We start from the raw sequence: 26,055 nt of genomic DNA, 5'->3' as shown, positions 1-26,055 counted from the left end.
TCGGCCACAGACATGTGGTCCATAATGTGGTGCATCGATGCAGACAGCTGGTTCTGGGAGTTCCGGGCGCACAATGGCCGACTCACGCACGCTCCCCTCGGTGCCCAATGGCGCACAGGTCATGTGGGAGACAAAAGGGGGGAAGACAGATGAGCAAGGGGTAAGGTCACAAGGGTACACATCAATAAGGTAATGCAAGGTGAAATGCGTACGGAGGGTGAAGTGAGAAAGCTCGTCCCTACCGTACGTCACCCCCCTGTCACCTACACTACCCTTGCCCTTACCCCATATGTACAAAAATCTACACATTTACAAATTCGTCACTACTGTCACGTCTTCCCCATTTTTCCCCTATACCAAATTCGTCTTCACAATCCCTCTAACCAAAATTTGCCGTCACCCAATTCGTCATCGATCCTCATCAGGAGGAAGAGATGGAACATCAAGCACAATGTCACACCCACGTCATGATGCGTCTCACATTCCAAACATTTGCATCAATAAAAATAATAAAAACCACCTGGCATGGTGTGGAGTACCTGTCACCTCAGGTGAGTGGATGCAGATAGTGAAAGGAGACTTCAATCCTAACTATCCTCTAAATGACTTTAACACACTTTACATTACCCGGGGTCTCTCCCTGCCAATCCATTGGCCAACTTACACTATGGGTTCTAAAAACCAATTCCCATTGACCAAACTGTGGTGCTTCTCAATTTGTGGTCTCACTCCCCCGATTCATCTCCCGGTGCCCTTGCACAATTTCTGGGCTGAGACGTGTAGCTCTCCCAGCAGGTCTACCCACCTGCACACCTCCACCACTGCAGTTGCCACCCGAGCTAACCTAGCTCCTCACCCTAACCTAACTAACTGGGGAAGGCCCCTCCTGGCTCTGTCACCCCTCGGTGCCCTCTGGCACTGGGCTACCCGGGTCCGTCCTCCGGATCCTCGGGCCCCATCCACAACTACCGGCTCCCAGGGCCCACCTGCGGCCTCACCTGGCCGACATCCTCACAGTGGAGGAGTGCCCAAACCAACTACACACACTAACAGGCTACACGCCCAGCCATTTCCACGTCACTAATGCACCCATCCAAATACCATTCTCTCACCCGCACCACAGATGCCAATATCCAACCACAATTTACCTGTACCCTCTACCTAACACTTACACTACCCACCCCGGGTATTCGTGATGGGGGTCCACTCTTCCCCCATTCACACCTTCGCACCATCCACTCCACTCCACAATTTCCATCCTACTCACTCCACGACCATCCATTCCAATACTCCATTTATTCCACACTCCATGTCTTCCACACAACCATTTATTCCATACACCTGTTCCTCATACCTGTGCACTCACACCTGGTGCCACCTGCACCCTCCTCCTCTTCCTGGACCAGTTGGTCAACACAACACACATCACCATTACTCACTCATACACTGCTCCACACACCTGTCCAGTTGCACACCTGTTCCATCACACCTGTTGAATCCTCAAACACACAGCATCATCTCATCTAACTACTCCCCTCTGAAACTTGCGCTTCCCAGTCGTCCCTTTAAACTATTGCGCTCCCACGTCATTATCATCCACTCTAATCTACCTGCGTCCCCACTACAGGTATCCTTGTCACTACCTAATCTTAACGTTACCTAATGTCAATCTCTAGGGCCCTACACACGATATATCCTAACCCTCCCGGGCTAGTTTTCACTGCCATCAACCCCATACCCTAGTGCTCCTTTGCCCCCCGTTGTGAGGGATGACAGAGTTGCCATCCCACCACATCGGGGACGTCCCACTATCAATTTTGCTTACCAAATTTCAGCCAATCAAAAATTTTGCCAATCACTACCCATCATTTGCCAATCATTACTGCCAATCCTTTGCCAATCATCAAATTTTGCCTTTTTCTAATTTTGGGTCCAAAACACTAACCTCGTCACCACAGTCTATACTCTAGTGCCTCTCGGTGCGCCAATTCACTTCTACAGCCCGGCTTCGCACGGCCGAGCAATGAATGCGGGTTGTTTGGTGCCGGCGGTTGGGTGCGTCCGACACTCGGTGAAGGGAAGGAGGTTTACTCGGGCCGAGATCCCACGCACCACCTCGGCACGGAGCCATCCAATGTCCCGATCTCGACCTGCCGGAACGCCTCAACAAAAAGGGGTCGCCATGACGACCCTTCCTATCGGGCTGCCCGTTCCGCCTAGCGGAGCACGGACGCGGCCGTTCCAAACGCGGCCCAGCGTGGATCACGTACGGTGGTCCTTTCGAACCCGCCGTGGTTCGGATCCCTGCTGGTCCTCGCAGCACGCGAAGCTGCCCGACGCGCACCGAGGGCCCGATTCGGCTAAATGTCGTTCTAACCGCTAACCCGGTTACCGTCGATGCCTCACCTGCATGCTTACACGCATACGCTACCCCTTTCACCCTCACTGAGCTCGATGCTCCAACGCCGTCCGTACACCCCGCATACTTCGTCATTGCATTCGTTCTTTCGCTCACAGACTTGGTCACACACCTGACCACCGAACACCTTGGCACACACTCGTCGTTCGCACACCTCACCAACACACCTCTTCGCGCCCCCTTCTCGGTCACCTCTTCTGTGACAATCACAGGTGTGCTCTCACTCGCACACCCAACCACGTGCCTCACTACCAACTCAAGTGTGCATTCCCACACACGCTCTACCGTTCCAGGTGTGCATCCTTCCATTCCAGGTGTACATCCTCTCTCACCTGCCACAACCAACTCACGCTCTGTGTTACTCTCACTACTCTCACCTCCACTCTTGACAATGCACTCACCCTTACTCTCGACAGCGCACTCTTTCCTCATGCACCTGTCCGTTACACACCTTTCTCGCGCACTCTCTTGCGCACACTCTCCCGTTACTTCCTCCGTAACACTCACCACAGGCGTGCATGCTTCCGTTACATCCTCTGTAACACTCACCACACCGCGCTTCCATGTGCTCCCTCGCACACGCGCTACGACCAACTCACTCTCGACAGCACACTCCCTCCTTGGCGCGCACTTTTTCCTCACACACCCCAGAGTTGGACATTCTCGCACACCTCCTCCTTCGCACACCGTACCTGTCGCACACTTCACCAACGGCCTCTCACGAACACCCGGATCCAAATCAACCCCCAAGCCGACTGAAGCTTTCCTCACATCATGTACATTTCCTCGTATATCGCCACTCACCTTGGCACCTCGTCTCCGCACCTCCTTCACCACCTGCAAACTCTTTATTTGGTTAGTGAGCACATCATCATGATTTGAACACAGACCTTGCACATACTCCATCACTTCCTCCCTTATCTCCTTTTGAGTTTCCCTCCGTCTCTTCTTAATTTCACTCACCCCTTCTTCCACCTCCTCTAATTTTTGCTTCACCTCTTTTATTTCCCGGTGCGTCTCCTCAAGTTCGTCCTCTAAGGCTATTTTGACCGTCTCTATGTGCGGCCTCACCTCTCGGTCCTTCGTCTCCATTACTTCTGTCACCTCTTCCAACCTCGTTGTCAGTCCCTCACGTACCATCTGACATTGCCTCTGTGTCGCTATTAAGTCATTTTTAATGTCATTTTGTGTCGCCTTTAACCCTCCTTGTACCACAGTGTTCCTTTGAACCTGCTCCACTAACTCCGTCTGTCCCACCGTCAGCTGTTCCACCTCCTCCGTCAGGTCTTCTATTCCCCCCTGTAACCTCGCCGTTCCATTTCTCACCTCTTTCTCTATACGCTTTTCACCTCGCTTTACCTCCTCGCGTACCCCCGAGACCTCCTCACGTACACCTCGTCGTATCTCCTCTTTCATCTCCTCCCTCTCTTTTGTAGATGCTGCCCTCATCTGTCCCAATTCATCCCTCTGAGCATCCAATTTGGTTTCTACCCCGATTTTTACCTCCTCTATCTGCTCTCCCATTTGTTTAATTTCTCGGGCGGATTGCTCCCCTATTTCCCGCAATTTGCCTTCCATCCTATTTTCTAACCCCATTAACCCATTTTTCACCCCCTCTAACCGATTCTCCTGGGCAGCCATTCTATTTTCCACCCCCGTTAACCCATGTTTCACCCCCTCTATCCCATTGTCTAATCCCTCAAATTTCTTGTCTAAACCCTCAAATTTCTTGTCTAAACCCTCAAATTTCTTGTCTAAACCCTCAAATTTTGCTTCTAGCCATTCCCCCATTTCTCCCATTTTGCCCCCCATTTCGCCCCCCAATCGCTCACTATCAGCCCTCAATTTGGTTTCCCAACCGCTCACCCTGAGCATCCATCCGGTTCCCCATTTTGGCTTCCAATCGCTCCCCCATTTTGTCCATAAGGGCCCCCATTTGTAACATAAAAAGGTTCGGATCCACCAGCGGCGCTGCTACGGTCGCGGGCGCCGCTAAATTTGGTGCCGCTACACCCACGTGCGCGAGGTGACCACTCTGTGATGCCATCCCAATTTGGGTCTCACTCCCCAATTTTCCACTCTGTGCCCTTGCACAATTTCGGGGCTGGGTCGTGTGGCTCCACTAGCAGGTCCAACTACCTGTGCACCTCCGCCACTGAAGTCGCCACCCGAGCTTACCTTGCTCCTTGCGACTACCTAAATTGGGGAAGGCCCCTCCTGGCTCTCCCACCCCCTGATGCACTCCTCGGCATTGGGCTACCCGGGTTCTCTCCTGGGATCCTCGGGCCCCACTCAGCAACTACTCTAACTGGCCCCCAGAGCCTACCTGCGGCCTCACCTGGCCGACAAACTACCAGCGGCGGAGTGCCCCAATAACCATACGCACCAATTAAGCCACACGCCCAGCCAGTCTACAGACTCATGCACCCAACCAAAGCACTACTTGCTACTTCCCGCACCACAGGTGTCAATATCCAAACAATTTACCTGAGCCCTCTACCTGAATTTATACTACCCACCCCGGGTATTCGTGAATGGGTCCATCTCCCCCCATTCACTCCTTCACACCATGCATTCCAGACCTTTTGTTCCCACACCAAGCATTCCACACCTTTTACTCTCAAGCACCTCTTTTCTCGCAGACCAAATATCTCGCACACCTCTTGTGCTCGATACAATCCTTCCCATACACCTCAATACAATTCCATGTATTTCAACACACAAATCCTCACACACACAGCATCATCTAACTTGCTGCTTTTCTCCTTTAGACTCGTGCTTTCCCGTCATCCCTTACACTAAGCACTTCCCTCGTCATTATCAACCACTAATCTAGCTACGTCCCCTCTAAAGGTAACCCTATTTTGCTGGACTCTATAGGTACCTGGACAAGGTACAATGTCCCTACTTAAATCTCATGTCCCTACGGTCTGCTAAATCCCTAACAATTATCCAAGCCTGCCCTCGGCTAGTTTCGGTGCCCCATGAAGGCAACCATCGCTGGCACCCCCATGTGCCCGTCACTGCTATCCCCCTAATCTAATGCTCATGAGCCCTGACTGTGAGAAAGGGTAAAACGACCATTCCCCCACGCCGGGCACCATTCGCCAACACTATGGCTATCCGTCCACTGTACTATGAGCCTCTCCGTGCGGAAATACATTTTCACAGCTCGGCTTCGAAAAGCCGAGAGATGCATGCGGCCTGTAGGTTGGGTCCGTCCGGCATTTTCGATTCAGGGGACGAGGCTTGGTTGGGCCAAGGTTCAAGGCCCCATCCCTGCGCGAGGCCTTGCGGTCCCATGCACGATGGCCCAACCGCCCTCGGTCGGAACACTACAGCCGCCAAGGGGCGCGGCTCCGACCTCTCTTACCCCCCCCTTGAACCGTGCCGATCGCCTTTCCCGCCAAGGCGCGGCACCGACCATACAGGGCGGGGCCCGGCGCGAACCGTGCACGCCGGTCCTTGTGAGACCGCCGCAGCAACGATCCCCGCAGCACACAAAGCACACCACACACCGAGGGCTCGCGTCCGCTATACGTCGCGTTAAACGCTACCCCGGTTTGCGTCGATGCTCGGGCCGCGTTCTCACCACACGTGACCCATTCCACACTCGCAAAACGCGGCGCTCCAGCGCCACCCATACACACTTTTCCTCCACACACTCCTTTACCGCACACTTCCCTGTTACACACTCCGTAACACAATCGGCCATCGCACACTCTCGCGTACCCTCTCCCGTTACGTACTCCGTAACGTCCACGGGTGTGCACTCTTCTGGTACACACCCCATAAGCGCACACTTACCCACGGGTGTGCACTCTCCTGTTGCACACCCAATCACATGCTCTGGTGTGCACTCCTGCACACTCTCTTCAACACGCTCTGGTGTGCATTCTCCCTCACTCTCCTCGGCCATCGCACACTGTTTCACACTCTTCTTCGACGCACTCTTCCCACTCACACACGCGCTCCAGTGCACACTTCTTTCTCACACGCGCTCCAGTCACCCTTACACATCGCACCACGGACCTTCCACGAGCACCCGGGTCCCGGGTTGCGCCTCGATCCCAAGCGCGCCAAAAATCTTTTCCCGCCATACACATTCCTGCTCACCTTGGGGACCTTCTTCACCGCCAGCACCTGCAAGCCTTTATTGGGGTTAGCAAGCCCGACATCACAATGCAAGCACTGACTGAGGACATTCCATTTCTTCCTTCTGTGCTATATCCTCTATTTCTGACTCTGCCGTCTCTTCAATTTCAATTATAACCATTTCTTTTTCCTCGACAACCGCCGGCGCGCATGAATTTTCCCTGTCCAATTCGGCGGCCGTCGGCTCTTTTACACCCCGAGTCACGATTTCTATTCCCTCGGTCCATGTAGCCGCGCCCTGCTCTACCCCGCTCTCCTCACATCGCGTTACCTCGTCGTGTACCACCGCGACCTCCTCACTCAACTTGCGCCCAATATCCTCCCCCATTTCTTTTATTCCCCGGATGTATTCGTCCCCCATTTCTTTCAATTGGCCATCCATTTCTTTCAATTGGCCACCCATTTTACTTTCCAATTTTTCCATGCTACTTCTTGCTTCGTCTCCCAATTCCTTCAATTTATTATCTTGGGTGTCCATTTTCCCGTTTACTTTATTTATGTCATTCTTCAGCTCGCCCTTCATTTCTTTCATTTCCTTGGTGGCTTTGTCACTTTGGGCATCCATTTTCGCATTCATTTTATTGATGTCATTCTTTTGGGCGTCAATTATTTCCCTTTTTGATTTGTCCCCCATCTCTCTCATTTCTGCCATGAATTGCGCCATAAAGACTTGCATGTCCATAACCCCCACTTGCGCAGCCAGCGCGGCCCTCGTCGCCACGTGCGAGGCGCCGCCATTTTCTACCCCAACTGCCGGCCCTTCGTCAATTGCCTCTTCTTCTCCCAATTCTTCCTGTGGGTCCTGGGTTATTGATTCTACTTCATCAAAAACCTCATCTTCTACCCCCACCGGCATTCGACCGCCTTGACTAGCCATGGCACGAATTTAAATTTGGTTCTTAAAAACTAAATTTCAGTCGCTCGTAATTTTGGAGTGCATTAAGCGCACTTCGGGTCCTATCCCAAACTCCTGACACCAATTGTTACGGTTCTCTCGCCGCCCTTCCTACCCCTACCAAGGGGGAATTAGGCCCCTTGGTCTTGCTGGACTGGCGGAACCGAGACCTGAATCGTCCTTTCCGGGCGAGCGCAAAATAGGGTTTCAGGACCAAATTCTCGCTCGTACCTAAGTACTCGCGCCGCCACGGAAACGAGGTAGTAAGCCTTGCACGAACCACGTGAGGTTGGAGTACGCCGAGCGGTTTGCGTACACGTGATCCGCGGTCTCAATTAATGGACCCCGATTTAAGCGGTTCTATTCATGCCACGCTTAGTCAAATGGAGAAATCATGGGAACGATCGAATCAGGAAGAAAGAAAGAACACCGATTTAATGATTCCCACACGTATATACAGTTCAAGGATGAAGAGACACAGAGCAAGCTTAGACACTCTTAACTTATCCCTGGGACAACGGGCCCGTCTCACTCACACTCACACAGGGGATTGCAGATGGGCAGGTGTTCCCCACGCGTCGAGGGATGGTCCTCGTCCAGCTCTCCACGGCCCCCGGCACGTCCCGCGAAGATGGCGGCAGGCGAAGACAGGGGCTCGTAGCGCGTCTCTCGTACAAAGCAGATGATCGGGGCGAAATGGTAGAGGGCGGACTTTAGCGCGGCTGGCGGTTACTCAGCCTCGTTCACTCGCGCAGCTGAAATGCGCTATTTCGTTATAAACGCGACTGGCTGCGCCCGCGTATATGTAACGACCAACTCCTCTTCTTCAATACACTTGGTGTTGGTTAGCGCGCGCGTTCTCGTGCAATGATCAAGTTCAACCGGCAGCAGTCCTCTGATGCAAGTCCTTTGGGTTCTCCAGCGCTAGTCCTTCCAAGGGCTTTGTGCATCGGGTTATATAGGTACGCCCCACTAACCTTCTGGAACTCACCAGACTCTTCTCACCACGCCCTCTGACGCCACCACCCTCGAGCTCTGATTGGCGGCTCGTGCTCACCGTCATTGCTTCTGCGACTCCGCCCCGATCCGATCCTCCTCTGCCTGCCTCGTGTTAACTCGCCCAATATGAACCAACGTTAACGCAAAAGGGGTTGAGGCTACAGACGTAGGATGACCGGTGGCAGTAGGGCCTATTCTCCTGTCTTTACACAACGCAGACTAACATAGGAAATGGCCTATTCTCACACATACTAAGAAATAACTATACTACAAATGAGGCTACATGTTGCTTGTGTGACTATCTATGGGGGGGGCAAACCTTTACATTTATTGAACTCACTGTACAAACATCAAAACCGTAAATATATATATATATATATATATATATATATATATATATATATATATATATATATACACACAGTGATCCCTCGTTTATCGCGGGGGTTACGTTCCAGAACCCCCCGCGATGGACGAAAATCCGCGAAGTAGCGACCATATTTTTTTTTTATTATTTATATATATTTTAAAGCTTTATGACCCTCCCCACACTCTTATTAACCTTTCCCACACTCTTATTAACCTTTCTCACACTCTTATTAACCTTTCCCATACTCTTATAAACACTTCCTATACTCTTAAACACTTTTTACACTCTTAAACATACGTAATTTTAACAACATATACAATTCTAATGGGTACTCACCATTGAAGATACTGTAGCGACCCATGGGTTCCCCAAGCAAGACCAGCATTAGAATCTCCTTGCTCCAGCCGGTGACGTCACCGGCGGGGATCCCCGGCGCCAGAGTGGCTGGTCACGTGACCGCCAAAGCGTGCCGCGAGTGCGGGTATAATCAGCTACACCTGTTGATCACGTGACCACCGAAGCCCGCCACGCTTGAGAGGCGTGGCTTTCGGTTTCTGGTTGTGCTTTATAATGCAGTCCGATAAACGGGCTTTTCAGTGTTCCCGAGTTGGTTTTGAGAATAAATATCTTCTCGGACGAGTTTGTGCCTTGCCCGTCATTTCGTCCGTATCAAGCAAGAGGCCCGGCTCTTCACTACTACAACTTGCGTGATGAAGATGATGATGAATTAGCTGTGCAGTACTGATGACGATGAAGGTGATGACGATGATGAATGCACTGCACAGCCAGAAAGAGCATTACAGTTACCCATTACGTGGGTAACTAGCGCAAGTGGAAGCTGCCGCATCTGCGTTTTCCACACGCACGACTCTGTCTCTTTGTCTACCTTTCTACTGTACACTATGTACAGTATTTTATTTCTTGTAATATGTTTTAATTACTGTATTTTTCTTATTTTTTTACGTTTTAAAAATTTTTAGGCTAGAAAATGCTTATTTTACCACAAAAATATTTAAAATAATAGTATATAAAAATACATTTATACCGCAAAATCCCGCGATATAGCGAAAAATCCGCGATATAATTTTACATATACTAGCGAGAAAAACCCGCGATGTACCGAAGCCGCGAAAAGTGAACCGCGATATAGCGAGGGATGACTGTATATATATAGTTATGTCTGGCGGGGTCGTGATATGTCGAGCAGATAGAGCTGAGTCGGTAACATGCCTCGAGGTGTCGCAGTAAGGAATCTGACCCTGTAATAAGTTCATGTGTAGGCGTTTTGTTGGTAAGATGTATACTTGTGAACCTACCAGGAGGTTCGTGGCCTATCCACCTCGAGTGCCACGTGCTATGACGGCACCACAGGCCTGTGATTCGGTGGAGGCCACTGATTGGGTTGCGCGCCAAGACCGACGTCACCGCCGCGGAGTGATACGAGGCGCAGCAGGACTTTGGTGCAGTGAGTGAGTTGCGCGGCAGTTGTTTCGAAGGACTAGAGTGAGCGAGTTGGTCAGGAGAGATCAGCGAGCGCCGAACGCCAGTCTGAGAGTGAGTTGGTTCAGAGCAGTTGCTTCTGGCAGTGAGTCTTGAGACACGCTGGAGTGCACGCAGTTGGCAAGCAGGGTTGAGCTGGTTGGCACGTGAGCAGAAGAGGAGTTCACAGCACGAGTAGCACGAGTTGGGCTGAGGTGTAGCCCGAGTGGAGTTCGCTTGCTTTTGACCTCGCTTGGAGCCACTGGCCTGCGTTGGACGCGCGGTGCTTTTCCTGCTCTGGAGCCTCGTGTGCGAACGGAGTGAGCGTTGGCTCGGGCCTTCGCGTTGCTGTGGTGCTTGGAGCGAGGCCTTGTGGTACTTGGAGCGAGGCCTGGTGGTGCTCGGAGGGGTCGGAGAGGGCCGCCGAACGGAGCCGTGTCGGACGGCAGCCAAAGACAAGACGACAAGAGACAGATAAGCTCGCACACCACAGATGCACATAACGAACGTGTTTCTTTTGTTAATCCATTCCTTTGTTCTTGTTTCTGAAGTCGGTGTGTGGGATCCCAATTTAGTTACCTTATTTTATTACATAGTTACAAGAACTTAGTTACAAGAATGAAAGAAAGCAATGCACAAAAATGATGCAATCAACAACAAAAAAAACAACCTTAGCCCCCTACCAATACGCATTCTCAATGCCAACGATCGATCGGGAGATTCTCATTTATTTAACTTACCTGGGTCCAACAGACACACGACAGAGATACATAGGGGAATTCACAAGACAAAGAAGAATGTCAGGCAAACCCTCAGGTAGAACCTGGCAAGACGTTTCAGTGCAGGCAAGGAGCTGAACGATCATTCCGTGCTGCTGACTGAGGGGAGAAAAACAGACGCAGCTCATTCGGCGAGACATGATGCAGCCGTTTTCTCCCGCAACGTTTGATGCAGACAGCAGCACCAAGGATAAAGCAAAACTTCACTTATTTCTCACGGCATGACTGCCTTATATCACTTAGGGCATGTGTGTCTTTTGATGAGGTCCGCGCCCCTCCCCTGTCACTAGCCATTGGCCGCTGATCGGCATGGTGGGCGGATCACCTCCGCCACAACAGCTGCACCACAACCTCAACTACGACAGCTCCACAAGTCACAAGAGACACACCACAAACTTCCAAGGTGAATCAATCGTCGTTTGACGGTTCTTGTTTATTTTCCAAAGAAAGTTTCCCGGTCTAGCGAGCAGTTTTAAAAGGAACATTTAGAAAGATAACTGAGGAAAAAGACATCTTACTTCTTACTCTAATAGAGCAAACGTATATGGTTATGTATGTATATTTGTGACCAAAACGTCTTCTTCAAATAAATATAAAATCGAAAAACACGGTCCATGATGCCGTGTAACTATATAATCGATGAATTACGTAGTTTGAATGTCGGTTGCATCCTGTCTATTAATTACGTACGTCTATTAATGACGCACTGTTGGAAAATACCTTTCGACTCTTTAGACTGCTGAGACCCCTTAGACATTTGAGAAGACCCTTTAAGTCTCCCAAGAACCTTAAGACCACCAAGACCCCAAAATAGCCTCAAAGACCCTGAAGACCCAAAATACCCCGACAACCCAACACACCCCGATGACCCAAAAGACACAAAAGGATCTAGAAGATCCCAAAGACGCTTAAAAACCCAAAAGACCTAGGCTCCAAAATATCCAAATAGCCTTAAAGACCCATATGGACCCATATGGCCCCATCCTACCTGGCTGACCTCCTCTCCAGACACACTCCCACCCGCAACCTCCGCTCTGCTGGTACCAACCTCCTGACTCCCCCCATCCGGACCAAATTCAGATCCTGGGGGGACAGGGCCTTCTCCATCGCTGCTCCCACCCTCTGGAACTCACTACCTCACACCATCAGAGACTCCTCCTCACTCACCACATTCAAAACATCACTCAAGACCCACCTGTTCAACACTGCATTCAACATTTAACCCACAGCATCTAACCCCTGACTATCTCCTCTCCTTCTCCCTCCTTTGTGCTTTGAATATTTCCCTATTGATTCTTCTTTTTTTTGCAATTGTTTTTATGTTTTGCTATGCATTATGTTTTGCACTCTGTCAAAGTGTCTTTGGGCTTCCTGAAAAGCGCTATATAAAATAAATGCATGATTATTATTATTATTATTACTAGGGCATGCCCGTACTATATATACTAGGGCATGCCCGTACTATATCTATATCTAAAATTATATCCCCCCCTCTATTTACATGAAATGGTTTGGTCCATGAAATGTTTTGGTCCATTCGCAACGCCAAAGCGAACGGCGAACGCTTTACATGAAATGGTTTGGTCCATGAAATGTTTTGGTCCATTCGCAACGCCAAAGCGAACGGCGAACGGCTTGCGAGTACAGTGACAATCCCCCCGGGGTTTTAATTAGTTTTAAAACATCGTTTAACGCCAACATAGCGCCAACATAGTTTGCAAACGTGAAATAAATGAATACGCTCTCAAATGTGCCATCCGAGGCAGAGTGTGTCCGCCACGTTCGGCACACGCGATAGCTCGCTGCTCTCTGATTGGTTGAATCGTTTTTTGGACATAGCTCGGTAAGTAATTGTCCGATTAATATGAAACCTTGAAAAGGCACATCCTCGGGTCCCCAGCAATATACCTGGCAAGTTTAAAGTATATCGGACCCGTGGTTGTCGAGAAACAGCGGTCACAGACAAACAAACGTACAAACGTACAAACAAACAAACACACAGAGATTACTGGAATTATAGATAGATATCTAAAATTATATCCCCCCCCCCCCCCCCTCTATTTACATGAAATGGTTTGGTCCAAAGCGAACGGCTTGCGAGTACGGTGACAATCCCCCCCCCTCTATTTACATGAAATGGTTTGGTCCAAAGCGAACGGCTTGCGAGTACGGTGTTTTTTATCGGACCCGTGGAATTATAGATAGTAGTTTTAATTAGTTTTAAAACATAGTTTAACGGCAACATAGTATTCCAACGTGAAATAAATGAATACGCTCTCAAATGTGCCGTCCGAGGCAGAGTCTGTTCGCCACGTTCGGCACACGTGATAGCTCGCTGCTCTCTGATTGGTTGAATCGTTTTTTGGACATAGCTCGGTAACTACTTGTCCGATTAATATGAAACCTTGAAAAGGCACATCCTCGGGTCCCCAGCAATATACCTGGCAAGTTTAAAGTATATCGGACCCGTGGTTGTCGAGAAACAGCGGTCACAGATATACAAACATACAAACATACAAACATACACACAGAGATTACTGGAATTATAGATAGATATGATCCAAAAGACACAGAAGATCCAGAGGACCAAAAAAATCCCCCAAAGACCCATAAACACTCTGAAGACCCAAAGGACCCAAAAAGACACAAAGACCACAAAGACCCTTAACATCCCAAAGACCTGTAATCCCGATTAGATCATCTGGGACCTTTGACCTTTTAGAGTTTTAGACCACTTGGACCTTTTTAGTTTACAAATAAATTACAAATAAATAATATCACCAATATTACAAACGAGCAAAAGTACCCAGCGTTGCCAGGTAACAATGAGTCGCTTCCTGACAGGAATATGAAGAGAGGTGGGAGAAGAGGGAGGGAGGGATGGGGAGGAGAGAAGGGATGGGGAAGAGGGAAGGAGCGTAGGGTTAGTATAATCGCACAAAAATGTTAGTCAATAAAAAAAAAATGTACGTAAAAACAAAAAGGGAGCTCTGTCCACTGCAACCATCCAAGTGGTGGTTAATCATATTCAAAAAGGGCGTTATAACACAACTGAACTTCCCCGGCCTTGTGACTAATTAATCAAGTACACAGGTATTTCTGACTTCATTTGTAGAGCCTTCCCCAAGTGGCTTAAGCACTCCAACGAAATGGGTGCTAAGGAATGGCTGGCTGGCTTGGCAAGCGACAGCACGCAGATTGCTTCAGGTTGAAATGGCCAAGGAATTTTAAAAACAGATCGCAGGTACAGTGGAGTGACACCCCATCCCAAGGAAGTATGAAGTTTAAAATTATTGTCAAGTTAAATTAAAAAAAAAAATCTAACCCCAGAAGGAGAATGACAGCCTTGCTTAAATAAATGAATATATAACAACACAACAACAGGCATTTTAAGGCCATTTTCCCTGCAAGAGCGGGGGTTAGCCTTGCGGTCCCCATGGCAATCTTCTCCATTTTGCCCTATTTTCTGCATCTCCCCTTGTTAACGCCCTTGCCCGCATTTCTTCTTTGACCATCGTTAGCCAAGTCTTTCTCGGTCTTCCCCGTCCTCTACTTCCTTTTACATCATTTCCATCACTCTTCTCAACCAGTCACTTTCATCCTTCCTCAACACGTGACCAAACCATCTCAAACTGTTTCTCTTCACAGCATCCATCACAGGCTCCATTCCCATCATCTTTCGCAATTCATCATTTGTCGTCCTCTCTCTCTCAACGATACTCCACACATCCACCGAACCATTCGCATTTCCACCCTTTCCAGCCTTCGTTGCTGCTCTACGTTCATTACCCATGTCTCGCTCCCATAAATCATAACACTTCTCACACATGCGGCATACACCTTTCCCTTCAGCTTCGACGACACTCCCCTCCTGGTCAGCACGCCACTCAGTTCCCGAAACTTCTTCCATGCACATCTCACTCGAGCAACCTTTGCCGAGTCTGATCCACCTTCTCCATTCAGCATGTCTCCGAGGTAACAAAATGTTTTCACACCTTCCAGCTTCACGCCATCTCCAAGATCCAACTCAACATTTCCTCCATCTACAGCTCGCTCTGTGCACACCTTACACTTGAATGTAGCTGCCACACTGGTTAATGACCCTCTCAGACCACGACATTTTTGATGAACCCACTCAGCGCACATTGTACATTGAATGGAATTCACTCCGACACCCTTCCTGCACACAGCACACGGCCACTTCCCAGTTCTTTCCACCTCACCACATGCTTTACCACTTGCCATCACCTTCGTTTTTCCGATATTCACCTTCAGACCTTTTGTCTCCATACATTCCTTCCACTTGTTCATCTTCTCCTTCAGTCCATCCATACTTTCTCCAATCAACACCAGATCATCTGCATACAACAACTCCCACGGTAAACCCTCCTTTACGTTCCGAGCCAGCACCTCCATCACAGATACAAATAGGAGTGGACTTAGTACCGACCCCTGATGCACTCCCACCTTCATCTCAAACTCACCACTGTTCCAGTCCTTCGTCCTTACAGCTGTGCGCGCTCTTTTGTACATTGCCATCACTACTCTGATCAACCATTCCTCCACTCCTAACTTCCTCAATGCCCATGTCACTACTTCACGTGGAACCCTATCGAATGCTTTCTCCAGATCAACAAACCCAAGAAACAACTTCTTCCTCTTCTCCATGTACTTCTCCTACAACTGCCTCACAATAAAAAGCGTGTCTGTCGTTCCTCTCCCTGGAATAAATCCAAACTGCATTTTGTCAATCTTCACTTTCTTCCTTATCCTCCTCTCCAACACCCTTTCCAATACCTGCATTCCATGCTCCAATAACTTTGTCGCTCGATACGAGCCACAGTCCAGAGGGTCACCTTTCCCCTTGTATGGAGGGATGAGGGTACTCAGTTCCCAATCTACTGGAATGCGGCCTTCTTTCACCACCAGATTGCAGATCTCTGTCATTCTCTTCACACCCCAATTTCCCGCTGCCTTCAAGACATCTCCCACGACTCCCGTCGGCCCTCCCGCTTTTCTACTCTTCATTGCTTTTATCGCTTCCTCAACTTCCTTCTCGGTTATCTTCTCTGCCGGTCCTAAAACTGGGTTACTCTCTATGTTGCCATCCCATTCATTCTCTGCATTCAACAGTATTTCCATATATCTCTTCCATCTTCCTTTAATTCCATCTGGGTCCACAACGATTTGTTCCACTTCATCCTTCAAGCAAATAAATGAATATATACACTAAGTTATATTTAAAAAATAATCGCAAAGATATGGTAAATTTTTATCAGATTTCACTCCAGATTTCGACATTTATTTAGTCAACAGCATCCAATCCTCATATCCGAATCCAGATTTTGATGATATGCTTCAATTATGTAACGATATATAAATCGATCGTGTTTCCAAGGCAAGGCACGTTTGAATAGGCCGAAACGAAAAGGCGGCTTAAGAACCCAGTGAGTGGCAGTGGGCTGACCAAGATGGCGGGCCGCCATATTGGTAAGGCTTTTTCAGGTTTTTTTTCTTATGAGCACCTCGTTAATCATCTTCACAGAGGGTGTTATAACACACCCAAACACCCAGTTTTCATCATTGCAATCTGTTGGAGGTCCAGGTGTATGCATGCAAAGTTTGGTGCGGCTAGATTTCATGGTTGTGGAGTTATGGAGGAGACAGACAGATGGACGGACGGACAGACACTGCCTTTTATTATCTATTATCTTCTATATTCTTCTATATATATAAATAAAGTTTTTGTGTGTTTGTTTGTCTGCACGCACTAATCTCCTGAACGGTGAAAGATAGGAGGAAACCTCTAAATCGTTGGAACGGGCCCCGGGAATGTTATAGGCTAGGTGGCGAGGCCGGTTAAGGCCGCCTCGGCCGGGCTGGGCCCATTTCGCAATTAAAAGCTGAGCTGAATTATAGTAGTCAATCTTCTACGGCCGCGAGTAAAAGCTGAATTATAGTAGTAAGACCTATGTACAGAAGATTAAATTCATTCAAAAAGAACCCGGGCAACGCCGGGTGCATTCAGCTAGTTATAGATAAATTTGTAAAAAAAATACATGCTTGTATTATGATTGGTGTAAATCATGACAACACAGCAACTCACATACAGATATTATTCTGCATGTTCTGGAGTTTTGGTGGTTTTTAAATGTACTAGGGCATGCCCGTACGTGGGTGCAATGCCCGTACGTGGGTACGTGGGTACGTGGGTGCGAGTACGGTGACAATCCCCCCCCCCTCTATTTACATGAAATGGTTTGGTCCATGAAATGTTTTGGTCCATTCGCAACGCCAAAGCGAACGGCGAACGCTTTACATGAAATGGTTTGGTCCATGAAATGTTTTGGTCCATTCGCAACGCCAAAACGAACGGCGAACGGCTTGCGAGTACAGTGACAATCCCCCCCCCCCCTCTATTTACATGAAATGGTTTTAATTAGTTTTAAAACATAGTTTAACGCCAACATAGCGGCAACATAGTTTGCCAACGTGAAATAAATGAATACGCTCTCAAATGTGCCGTCCGAGGCAGAGTGTGTTCGCCACGTTCGGCACACGCGATAGCTCGCTGCTCTCTGATTGGTTGAATCGTTTTTTGGACATAGCTCGGTAACTACTTCTCCGATTAATATGAAACCTTGAAAAGGCACATCCTCGGGTCCCCAGCAATATACCTGGCAAGTTTAAAGTATATCGGACCCGTGGTTGTCGAGAAACAGCGGTCACAGACAAACAAACAAACAAACAAACAAACAAACAAACACACATACAGAGATTACTGGAATTATAGATAGATGGTAAAACAGTTATGACAAAAAATGTGAAACAATTGACTTGGCTCATTTATTTTATTTTTTTGCTCTGGCGTGTATCTGACACTCATGACAATGCCTAAAAAGTATTTGTGTACGCCTGCCACCAGCGTCCCTGCAGAACGTTTATTCAGTGTCTCCAGAAAATTGTAAATGTTTAGCACAAACCGTTGACACCTGCACATGCAGGGATGCTGAAATTTCTCCATGACAACTTAAAACGATGATAACATGAAGTCATTAGTCATGCTGCGAAAATAATGAAAAACAAATATCTTGCGATTCCGATCTGGCAAACACACGTTAAAAAGATAAGAATGAAAACTGGGCAACAACAAACACTTTCACAGATGGAACACAATTTCAGGTTTTTCTTACAATATAAATCATGCCACCAATTATATTTAATCATGAACATAAATTTTACACAAATTATTTCTCGATATTCCCTCCCCCAAGGAAGATGGACATAGGTTATGTTTTCACCCCTGGTTGTCTCTGTGCAGGATAGCTCAAAAAGTTATTGACCAATTCAGACGAAACTAGTTGAGCAGGTTGGGTGTGTGACAACAACGAATTGAATAGATTTTGGTGAAGAATCAGAATAGATTGCTTTCGGATTTATTCCTTTAGGAATCGAGACAGCAGTTCATGGATGGTATTGATTCTCAAATTTAAAGAATCGACCAAGCCTAATGTACAGTACAGGAGAGCGCTATGGAGGAAATTTCAAACAGCACTCCACTACTTTCGTGAGCCACATCACAGCCACGAGTATATGCATATGATGCATCTTGCACAACATCAAGCATCCGTCTACCTTTGTTCACCCTCTTATGTGCTCCATCATATAAAAATCGGCCATAATCTCTCTCTCACCCCTCAATATATCAAGTGAGAGACCTTCCTCAAGTTCAACTACTGCCCCAGCGAAACGTTCTCACCAGGCTTTAATGCCGGACATGCAGATCGACATAAAACGTAAGGAGGATGAGAAACTCACCATCATTGCCTGTTCGTGGTGAGTACATACACCTTGAAAATGTTATGGATTTCATATATATTTAGCATTAAGTAAGACTTGTTATATTTCAGGTTTTTGTTTGAGGTTTTTTGCAACAATATCTTTCTTTCATTAATATAGCGACTTTTTTTTTCTTTTCTTTTTTTACATCAGAGAGGCTGAAAATTTCGTATCAGGAATGCAAGCTGTATAGCCTGGGTTGGATTCCTCATCTTACATCATTGTATACATGCACCAAGTTTGACTTCTATCCTTTCAGCCGTTCTCAAGTTAAAAACCTATTGCAGACTCTGACCTTTGACACCAAAATCAAATTAGTTCAGCTTTGCATCATAATACATACTTGTACCGTCTTTGGTAAAAAATCCCATCACTGTTGAACAAGTTATCATGGTAACAGGATTTTTAACTGACATGACCTCGTGACCCAAAAATCTAATCAGTTCATCTTTACGTCATTATACATACCTGTACCAAGTTTGACACAGATCTCTTCAGCCGTTCTTAAGTTATTGTGGTAACGAAAAACATATCATGGACGGCAGAATGGACAACCCGAAAACATAATGCTGCCAGCAACTCCGTCAGCAATGGCACAACAATTTCTTCCCTGTAAATCCCTGCTGGCAAGGCATAATATTGTTAAGTTTGTGGGGGGTAGGGATACCTTCGTCCAGGTAGAGTGTACAGATTAGTGTGCTCCGACTGTCATGAAGAAGAAGAAACCTCGAAGTACCATAAGTAGGGAGTTTGTGTAGACCGGATGTTGGGTAAGCTTGTATCTTCATCCCTAGAGGGATGGGGCTTGTTAATTAGCGAGGGATTATGGGTAATTGATTCCCCGTTTCTAATTGCCTCTAATTTATTCCTCTGTTCCTTATGACACCGCACTAGACACAGAGTTAGAAATCGCCCATTAAACACACTAATTAAAAACCTACCACAAGCCAGGCATGCAGCAATGACGTGGATAACACCAACTTGGTGAGCGCACAGGACAGGCAGCTCCGTGGAGACACGCCCAGAGAGCGGTGATTTGATTGGCACAGATGACTAGTGAGATGGAACTCGCTGATAGGGTCTGACACTGAGACGTGTTCATATGACGTCAGAGCCTGGACGATAAAAGAATGCTTTGGCCGACATTTTTGGCTCTTGTGCCTTCCCGTTTTGGACTTTGTTGGTGAACGGTCGCATTTTGGTCTCTTCCAGCATTGACATTTTGTCTCTCTCGGCATCGACATTTTGTCTCTCTCGGCTTCGACATTTTGTCTCTCTCGGCATCGACATCCTTTTGGTCCTTCTCGTTGTGAATTTCATCGTGGGCGGTCGTGTGCAGACATCTTCTCACCCCTTCTGATTTTGGACACCATTGCGAGCGGCCGTGTTGGGACATCTTGCTGGTGGTCATGAGGAGGAAGAGCCACGGGCCGGGAACTGCGGCGTTCAGTGTTGAGATTGTGAGAACAAGCACAACTGGAAGAGCGAGCTGCACGCCTGCTCGTTCACTTCACGCGTGAGGCCGAGTTCGCGCCAACAAACCTGCGTTTCCCACCAAGGCCTGAGACGATCTTTGCCAATTCCTGACGAGATACTCCAGCCGCTTTGAGTTAAGAGCCACAAACAACGCTATTAATTTTCCAGTTATTTTATCCTTTGTCTGTATTCGGGTCTGCATGGGAGCGCTCCAAGTAGGAATATAGTTTTATCGTGTTTTCTTTGTTACCGGCATTTTCTTTAATAAACCTGTTTATTTTTGTACATTTTAATTCCGTGTTGTTCAAGTTAATTTATTGCAGGGTCGAGGACACGGGTGGACTTGTGAAGGTAAGCTCTTCGGTCTCTTCCCCCCACGCGTATTCTCCGCTATATTTTGACTGAATGCCTCAGAGTTAAAGCCCGTTCGGAAATATGTTTCCTTGGAGGATTTTAATCACCAGGAACGCGACAATATTTTTGCTTCTGGAAATCACGCCACTACAATTGTAATTTGCTTTGATAACAAACACATGGGCTTCTCACCTACATACGTTAGTCTTGCCAGTAATGTCATACAAATGCATCGATCACTCGATAATAATGGAGTGGGATTTGCACAGAAGAGTCCCCTTGGGATAGTTTAACGCTAACCGGGCTGGGGGCAAAAATCCTACTCTGCTGCTCTATCATACCCTCTCTCTATTCTTTTCACCCTCTCTTTTGCTCAAGGTCATCTGCCCTCTGCTTAGAAATCAGCAAACATTACCGCTTTACACAAAAAATGTGCAAAAACAGATCCTTGCAACTACAGACCAATCAGCCAGCTCCCAATAATCAGCAAGGTCATGGAATCCATCATTGCTTCTGATGTCAAATCCTTCCACTTCTCCAATGGCTTGATCTCTGATCATCAATAAGGATTCAGAGCAGGTCACTCTACTCTTGACATGCTTCCGCAGTCTCAACAATGGATACAACAACAACATGCATTTTAAGGCCATTTTCCCTGCTAGAGCGGGGGATAGCCTTGCGGTCCCCATGACAATCTTCTCCATTTTGCCCTATCTTCTGCATCTCTCCTTGTTAACCCCCTTGCCCGCATTTCTTCTTCCACCATCTTTAGCCAAGTCTTTCTCGGTCTTCCCCGTGCTCTACTTCCTTATACATTCATTTCCATCACTCTTCTCAACCAGTCACTTTCATCCTTCCTCAACACATGACCAAACCATCTCTACCTGTTCCTCTTCACAGCATCCATCACAGGCTCTATTCCCATCATCTTTCGCAATTCATCATTTGTCTTCCTCTCTCTCAACGATACTCCGCACATCCACCGAACCATTCGCTCAACAATGGATGGAGGTCCTCAATGCCAAACAGGAAATCAGAACAGTCTCCCTTGACATATCTCGTGCCTTCGATACGGTCTGGCACACCGCGTTGCTCACCAAACTCTCCTCCTATGGTATCCATGGTAACCTCCACACATGGCTCGTGGAATTCCTCTCCCGTCGTAGTCAACGTGGCTTTAAATGGAATTCTCTCATCTCCTCTTCCATTCCAGGCTGGTGTTCCTCAAGGCTGTGTGTGTTCTGGGCCCTGTGCTTTTTCTAATCTTCATTAATGATCTCTCTCACTCTCTGTAAAATCCTCTATATTTTTGCTGATGACACCACCCTCTGCCGCTCCATCTCTCATCCCTCAGACCAGCAAGCAGCAGCCTCTTCACTCTCTGCAGACCTGGATAAAATCACAGGCTGGTCAAACAAGTGGAACATGTCTTTCAATCCTGACAAATCTCACACGAACTATGTCTCTCCGAAAAGACCGTCTGGAAAAACCTCCCATCTACTTTCTTAAAACAATCCTTTCAAAGAAGTTCTGTTGCTCACGCTTTTGGGTCTCACGATCTGCCATGATCTTTCCTGGGAAAACGAACTTTCCAATCAAGCCTCCAAAGCCATTGACTGGGCATCCTCTATCATGTGAAGTCCTTTCTGGGCATTATTGAGCTACTCACCACTTACAAAGCTTTCATCCGCAGCTTGATGGAGTACTGCTCTCCCCTCAGGCCTGTTGCTCCTGCCTCACACCGAGCTTGGATTCACGCTGTATAAACCAAGGCTTTTAGGATCATTGGTATCTTCCACGATGAAGCCGATCCTGAGGGCCTTTCACTCTCTCACCCCCTGCTCTGTCTGTGCTCTGTCTCCCAAAGATATAAAGCAACCCCCTTCTGGTGAAACTGCCAAAATCAAGACACCGCTCATCACTCTTTTTTCCTGCCTCTGGAACAAACTCCCACATTCTCTTCAATCCCACTCCTCCCTCGTGGGCTTTAAAACAGCTGTTAACCACCATCTCATATCTTCCCCCATCCAAAACCATGATCTTTTCTATCCCTGTTAATCCACCCCAAACCCACATTCTTCAAATTCCGTTTTATTTCCTGAAAGTCCCTGTTGTGTCCATCTTGTTCATCTCATGTATCCCACACCCCAGATCTCCTGATGTCCCTGCAAAACGATTTATTACAGCAAGAGAAAAGGAAACTAAAACTATTCTACGAGTTTAAATAATAAGATGGAAGAGCTTGAAGCAAAAGTAGATAGTGAGTATGATATATCGTTGCAGTAAGCGAAACATAATAATCCGATTGTTTGAATTGGTGTGATGGAGATATGGTACAAGGAGTATGGGCCATTGGGCTTCTTCTGCACCGAGGATCCTTGTACAACGTGGCATCTCAACTCCTCCAGTTAAATGATTTGCAATGTTATGGAGAGTTAACAGCTGGAAAGACTATGTTCCCACATATGACCAAATTATATTCTTGAGAGAAATGGGTTTGACAGAACGTTTTCCTTCACGAACAGGATTGCCTGTTAGTTCTATTCTGAAAGAATGCACAACACAGGAGTGGCCAGATTTGCAGATATAATTTTTTTGAAACAAAACACCAACGTAAATAAAAAAGCTAATAACAGGGAAGGGTTGGGGCAAGGGAGTAATAAAAAAAAATATATAATAAAAAAAACCAAAAAAAAACCAAGCAACAGGATTTTGCAGAGAACTGACAAGTCAATTGAAGCCATTCATTCCTGGCTTCAACGAGCGTATCAGTTCATGGAGAAGGACTGGCAGGATGGCCTAGCGATACGTGTACACACACATGCACACACATCTAAGCAGCCGAGTCTGGGTTTAAATCTCGGCCCAGCTATAAACTGTCATCCCAATGTTTTACAAGCAGGGTGATTCATCAAAGTGTGTGCCCGTCCCTCGGATGGACGTTAAACTGGGCTTCCCATCTACCGGCATTAGTGGGTGGATGTTAAAAATCCCTCCCATGCGTGTCCTTCACAAAGAGTAGGCGAGCTGTCGCCGGCACCCTGAACAAATTCCAAATTCCTGTCCCAACTTAGAGGGCACTGCATTAGCAGCACAGCAGCTCCCTCGAGCAATGATGCTACCCCGCAGCATTCTGTTGCCTACAAAATAAAAAGTTCATGGAGCTTCACCAAACGGTCAAAAGAAAACAAGCTGCATACAGACAGGTCGACAAATGCAATGGACAATTTAAAGATCTTCCTAAAAGAGGATTCATTTGCAAAAACTAGCCAAGGCAAATATAATGAGACTTTATGTCCAATGGAAGCACAGATAGGACACACTATTCACAGTACGAATAACATGCCAGATTTGAAGGAAGTGTCCAGTCAGACGATAATCACAAAATGAGGGTATACACTCCTCTGCGTCTTGCTTCCTTATCATGAAGCAAAACATCCTTAAATTGAGCAGAGTTGTGTACGCATTCAATGGTGCCACAGCTCGAAATTTAAACAAAGGTGTCATTTTTCAAACTTTTATCCATAGGAGCAAAAATTCAAAATTGAGCGAAGGTGGAATTTCTTTGGGACTTCATAGCAATCAATACCAATACTTCAGGAAGGGTCTGATGATGAAGTTTATCCACTTCATTAAGATATTACTGGTAGCACCAAAACATGGCACAACCTGGATGTATCGCATCGAAGGAGTTTTCACTTCACGATGCAATACCCTACAAGAGAAGCACCGAAACGATATTTTGTAACTGTTTCAAATTCTGTCAGGAATCTGCATCAGGATCCCGAATCAGCTGTCTCAGGAATCAATACCCGAAGAAACGACTAACTGTCGAACTAACGTGCGAGACGCAGATGAACAATATCAACAATACTCAATAGCAAACAAAAAAATATGCTGTGGTTAAACAAATAAACCTTATGCATGACTACAAGGCCCAGTTCCCAAATTCTCCCATTGTTTGATCAGAAATTACCGACTTCAGCAGAAGGCAGTGCAGGCTCGGCCTCGGGCTCGGGCTCAGGCTCAGGTGTAGTCAAAGGAACTTCTCTGTCCACCACCTCTGACACTTCTTCGGGATTAGTTTGCACGTCCAGTTCTTCCGCAGGTCCCGGCATGGTTTCTTCCGTTGTGATGCCATTTTCCATCGCCCTCACTCGTGCAAAGTAGCCACAATCACGGATTTTATCCAAAACTGTCTTGAGGTGTTTGTCTGAGGCAAAAGAAAGAAGAAGAGTTTTTTAATGGCTTATTCAATATTAATATCCCTTTTATCACCCAGACAAGTTACAATTCTTGCATCAGACTTGTATTATGGGCCAGCCAACATACTGCATATTTCTCTGCGTGAAAAACACCAAAGTCACGTCACTCTTAATGAGCCTCTCGTCCCCTCCGCCACCATAAAAATCTTGCTATCTCAACAAGAAGATGTCAGACAGAGCATGATACTTGCAAAATCCACCCTCCCCAAAATAAAAAGTTGCCAAGTCAATCGGATGAAAAATGGAAATTTTAGAAAATTGACCTCAAGATAACCTATCGCCATTGACCTCAAAGCCAATAGGCTTCTTCCTTATAACCAACTTTACCATCTGGTGAAGTTTCATGAAGATCGGTTTAAATTTGTGACCTGTAGGCGATTGACAGACACAAACAAACAGACAGACAGACAGACAGATAAACAAACAGACTAACGCACAAGACCAACCAATATACTTGAAAAAATTTCGATTTTGCAAGTAATAAATAATGTCACGATCATTTAAGAAAAATTTTGCATCAAAATGTTCAAATAGGTTTGTACTTATTTTGCACGTTGTCACAAGCAGAGTACGATTAATAAATGGAAGCAATGAAAAAAAACGCCTCACAAACCACAATCCCCTTTCTGAGAAAAAGCTAAAGAATACACATTCATCAAAACAGAAAGCTAAAACTTACAAGTTGTGCTGCCAACTTTTTTGTCCTTTCCCTCGAGAAGGTCCCATAAATGGCGTGAGGCCTTTTCCATCAGCACTCCAAAACTGCAAAGAAATCACCATAGGTTGGCAAAGCACAAAATACTACATGGTGAAGATTATTGTGACCAAAAAAACAAATGAATAAGCCTCACTGATCACAGTGTCATTTGCATTTGGCACCTATCTTGATGAACTATTTCCAGATTTAATCTGTCCATCATTGATCAACGTAGCCGAGTCGAGCGGACCACCGTACAATGGTGTGCACAATGCAACGATGTTGAAGGAAATTGCTTTGGAATGCATTCACCTCAGGTCTTGGGTGC

At 47.0% G+C, this 26,055-nt stretch overlaps 1 protein-coding gene across 22 annotated transcripts in view; it reads right to left on the bottom strand.

The window, feature by feature from the left end:
- CAPRIN1 (cell cycle associated protein 1) overlaps positions 1–26,055 on the bottom strand; it is a 273,536-nt gene that overhangs the window by 58,183 nt on the left and 189,298 nt on the right. For all 22 annotated transcript variants that reach the window (XM_068103406.2, XM_078783857.1, XM_078783858.1 and 19 more), the window contains 2 exons: positions 25,710–25,792; positions 24,742–24,978 (listed from right to left, as the gene is read on the bottom strand). In XM_068103406.2, coding sequence (XP_067959507.2) covers positions 24,742–24,978; positions 25,710–25,792 — 320 coding nt within the window. The remainder of the gene's footprint in view (positions 1–24,741; positions 24,979–25,709; positions 25,793–26,055) is intronic.

This window comes from Myxine glutinosa, chromosome 8 (genome assembly GCF_964187855.1).
Source record: "Myxine glutinosa chromosome 8, kmMyxGlut1.1, whole genome shotgun sequence".
In the NCBI taxonomy this organism is placed as follows: Eukaryota; Metazoa; Chordata; class Myxini; order Myxiniformes; family Myxinidae; genus Myxine; species Myxine glutinosa.
Note: the sequence above shows the minus strand (reverse complement) of the source record. Positions and strands in the feature narration are given on the sequence as shown.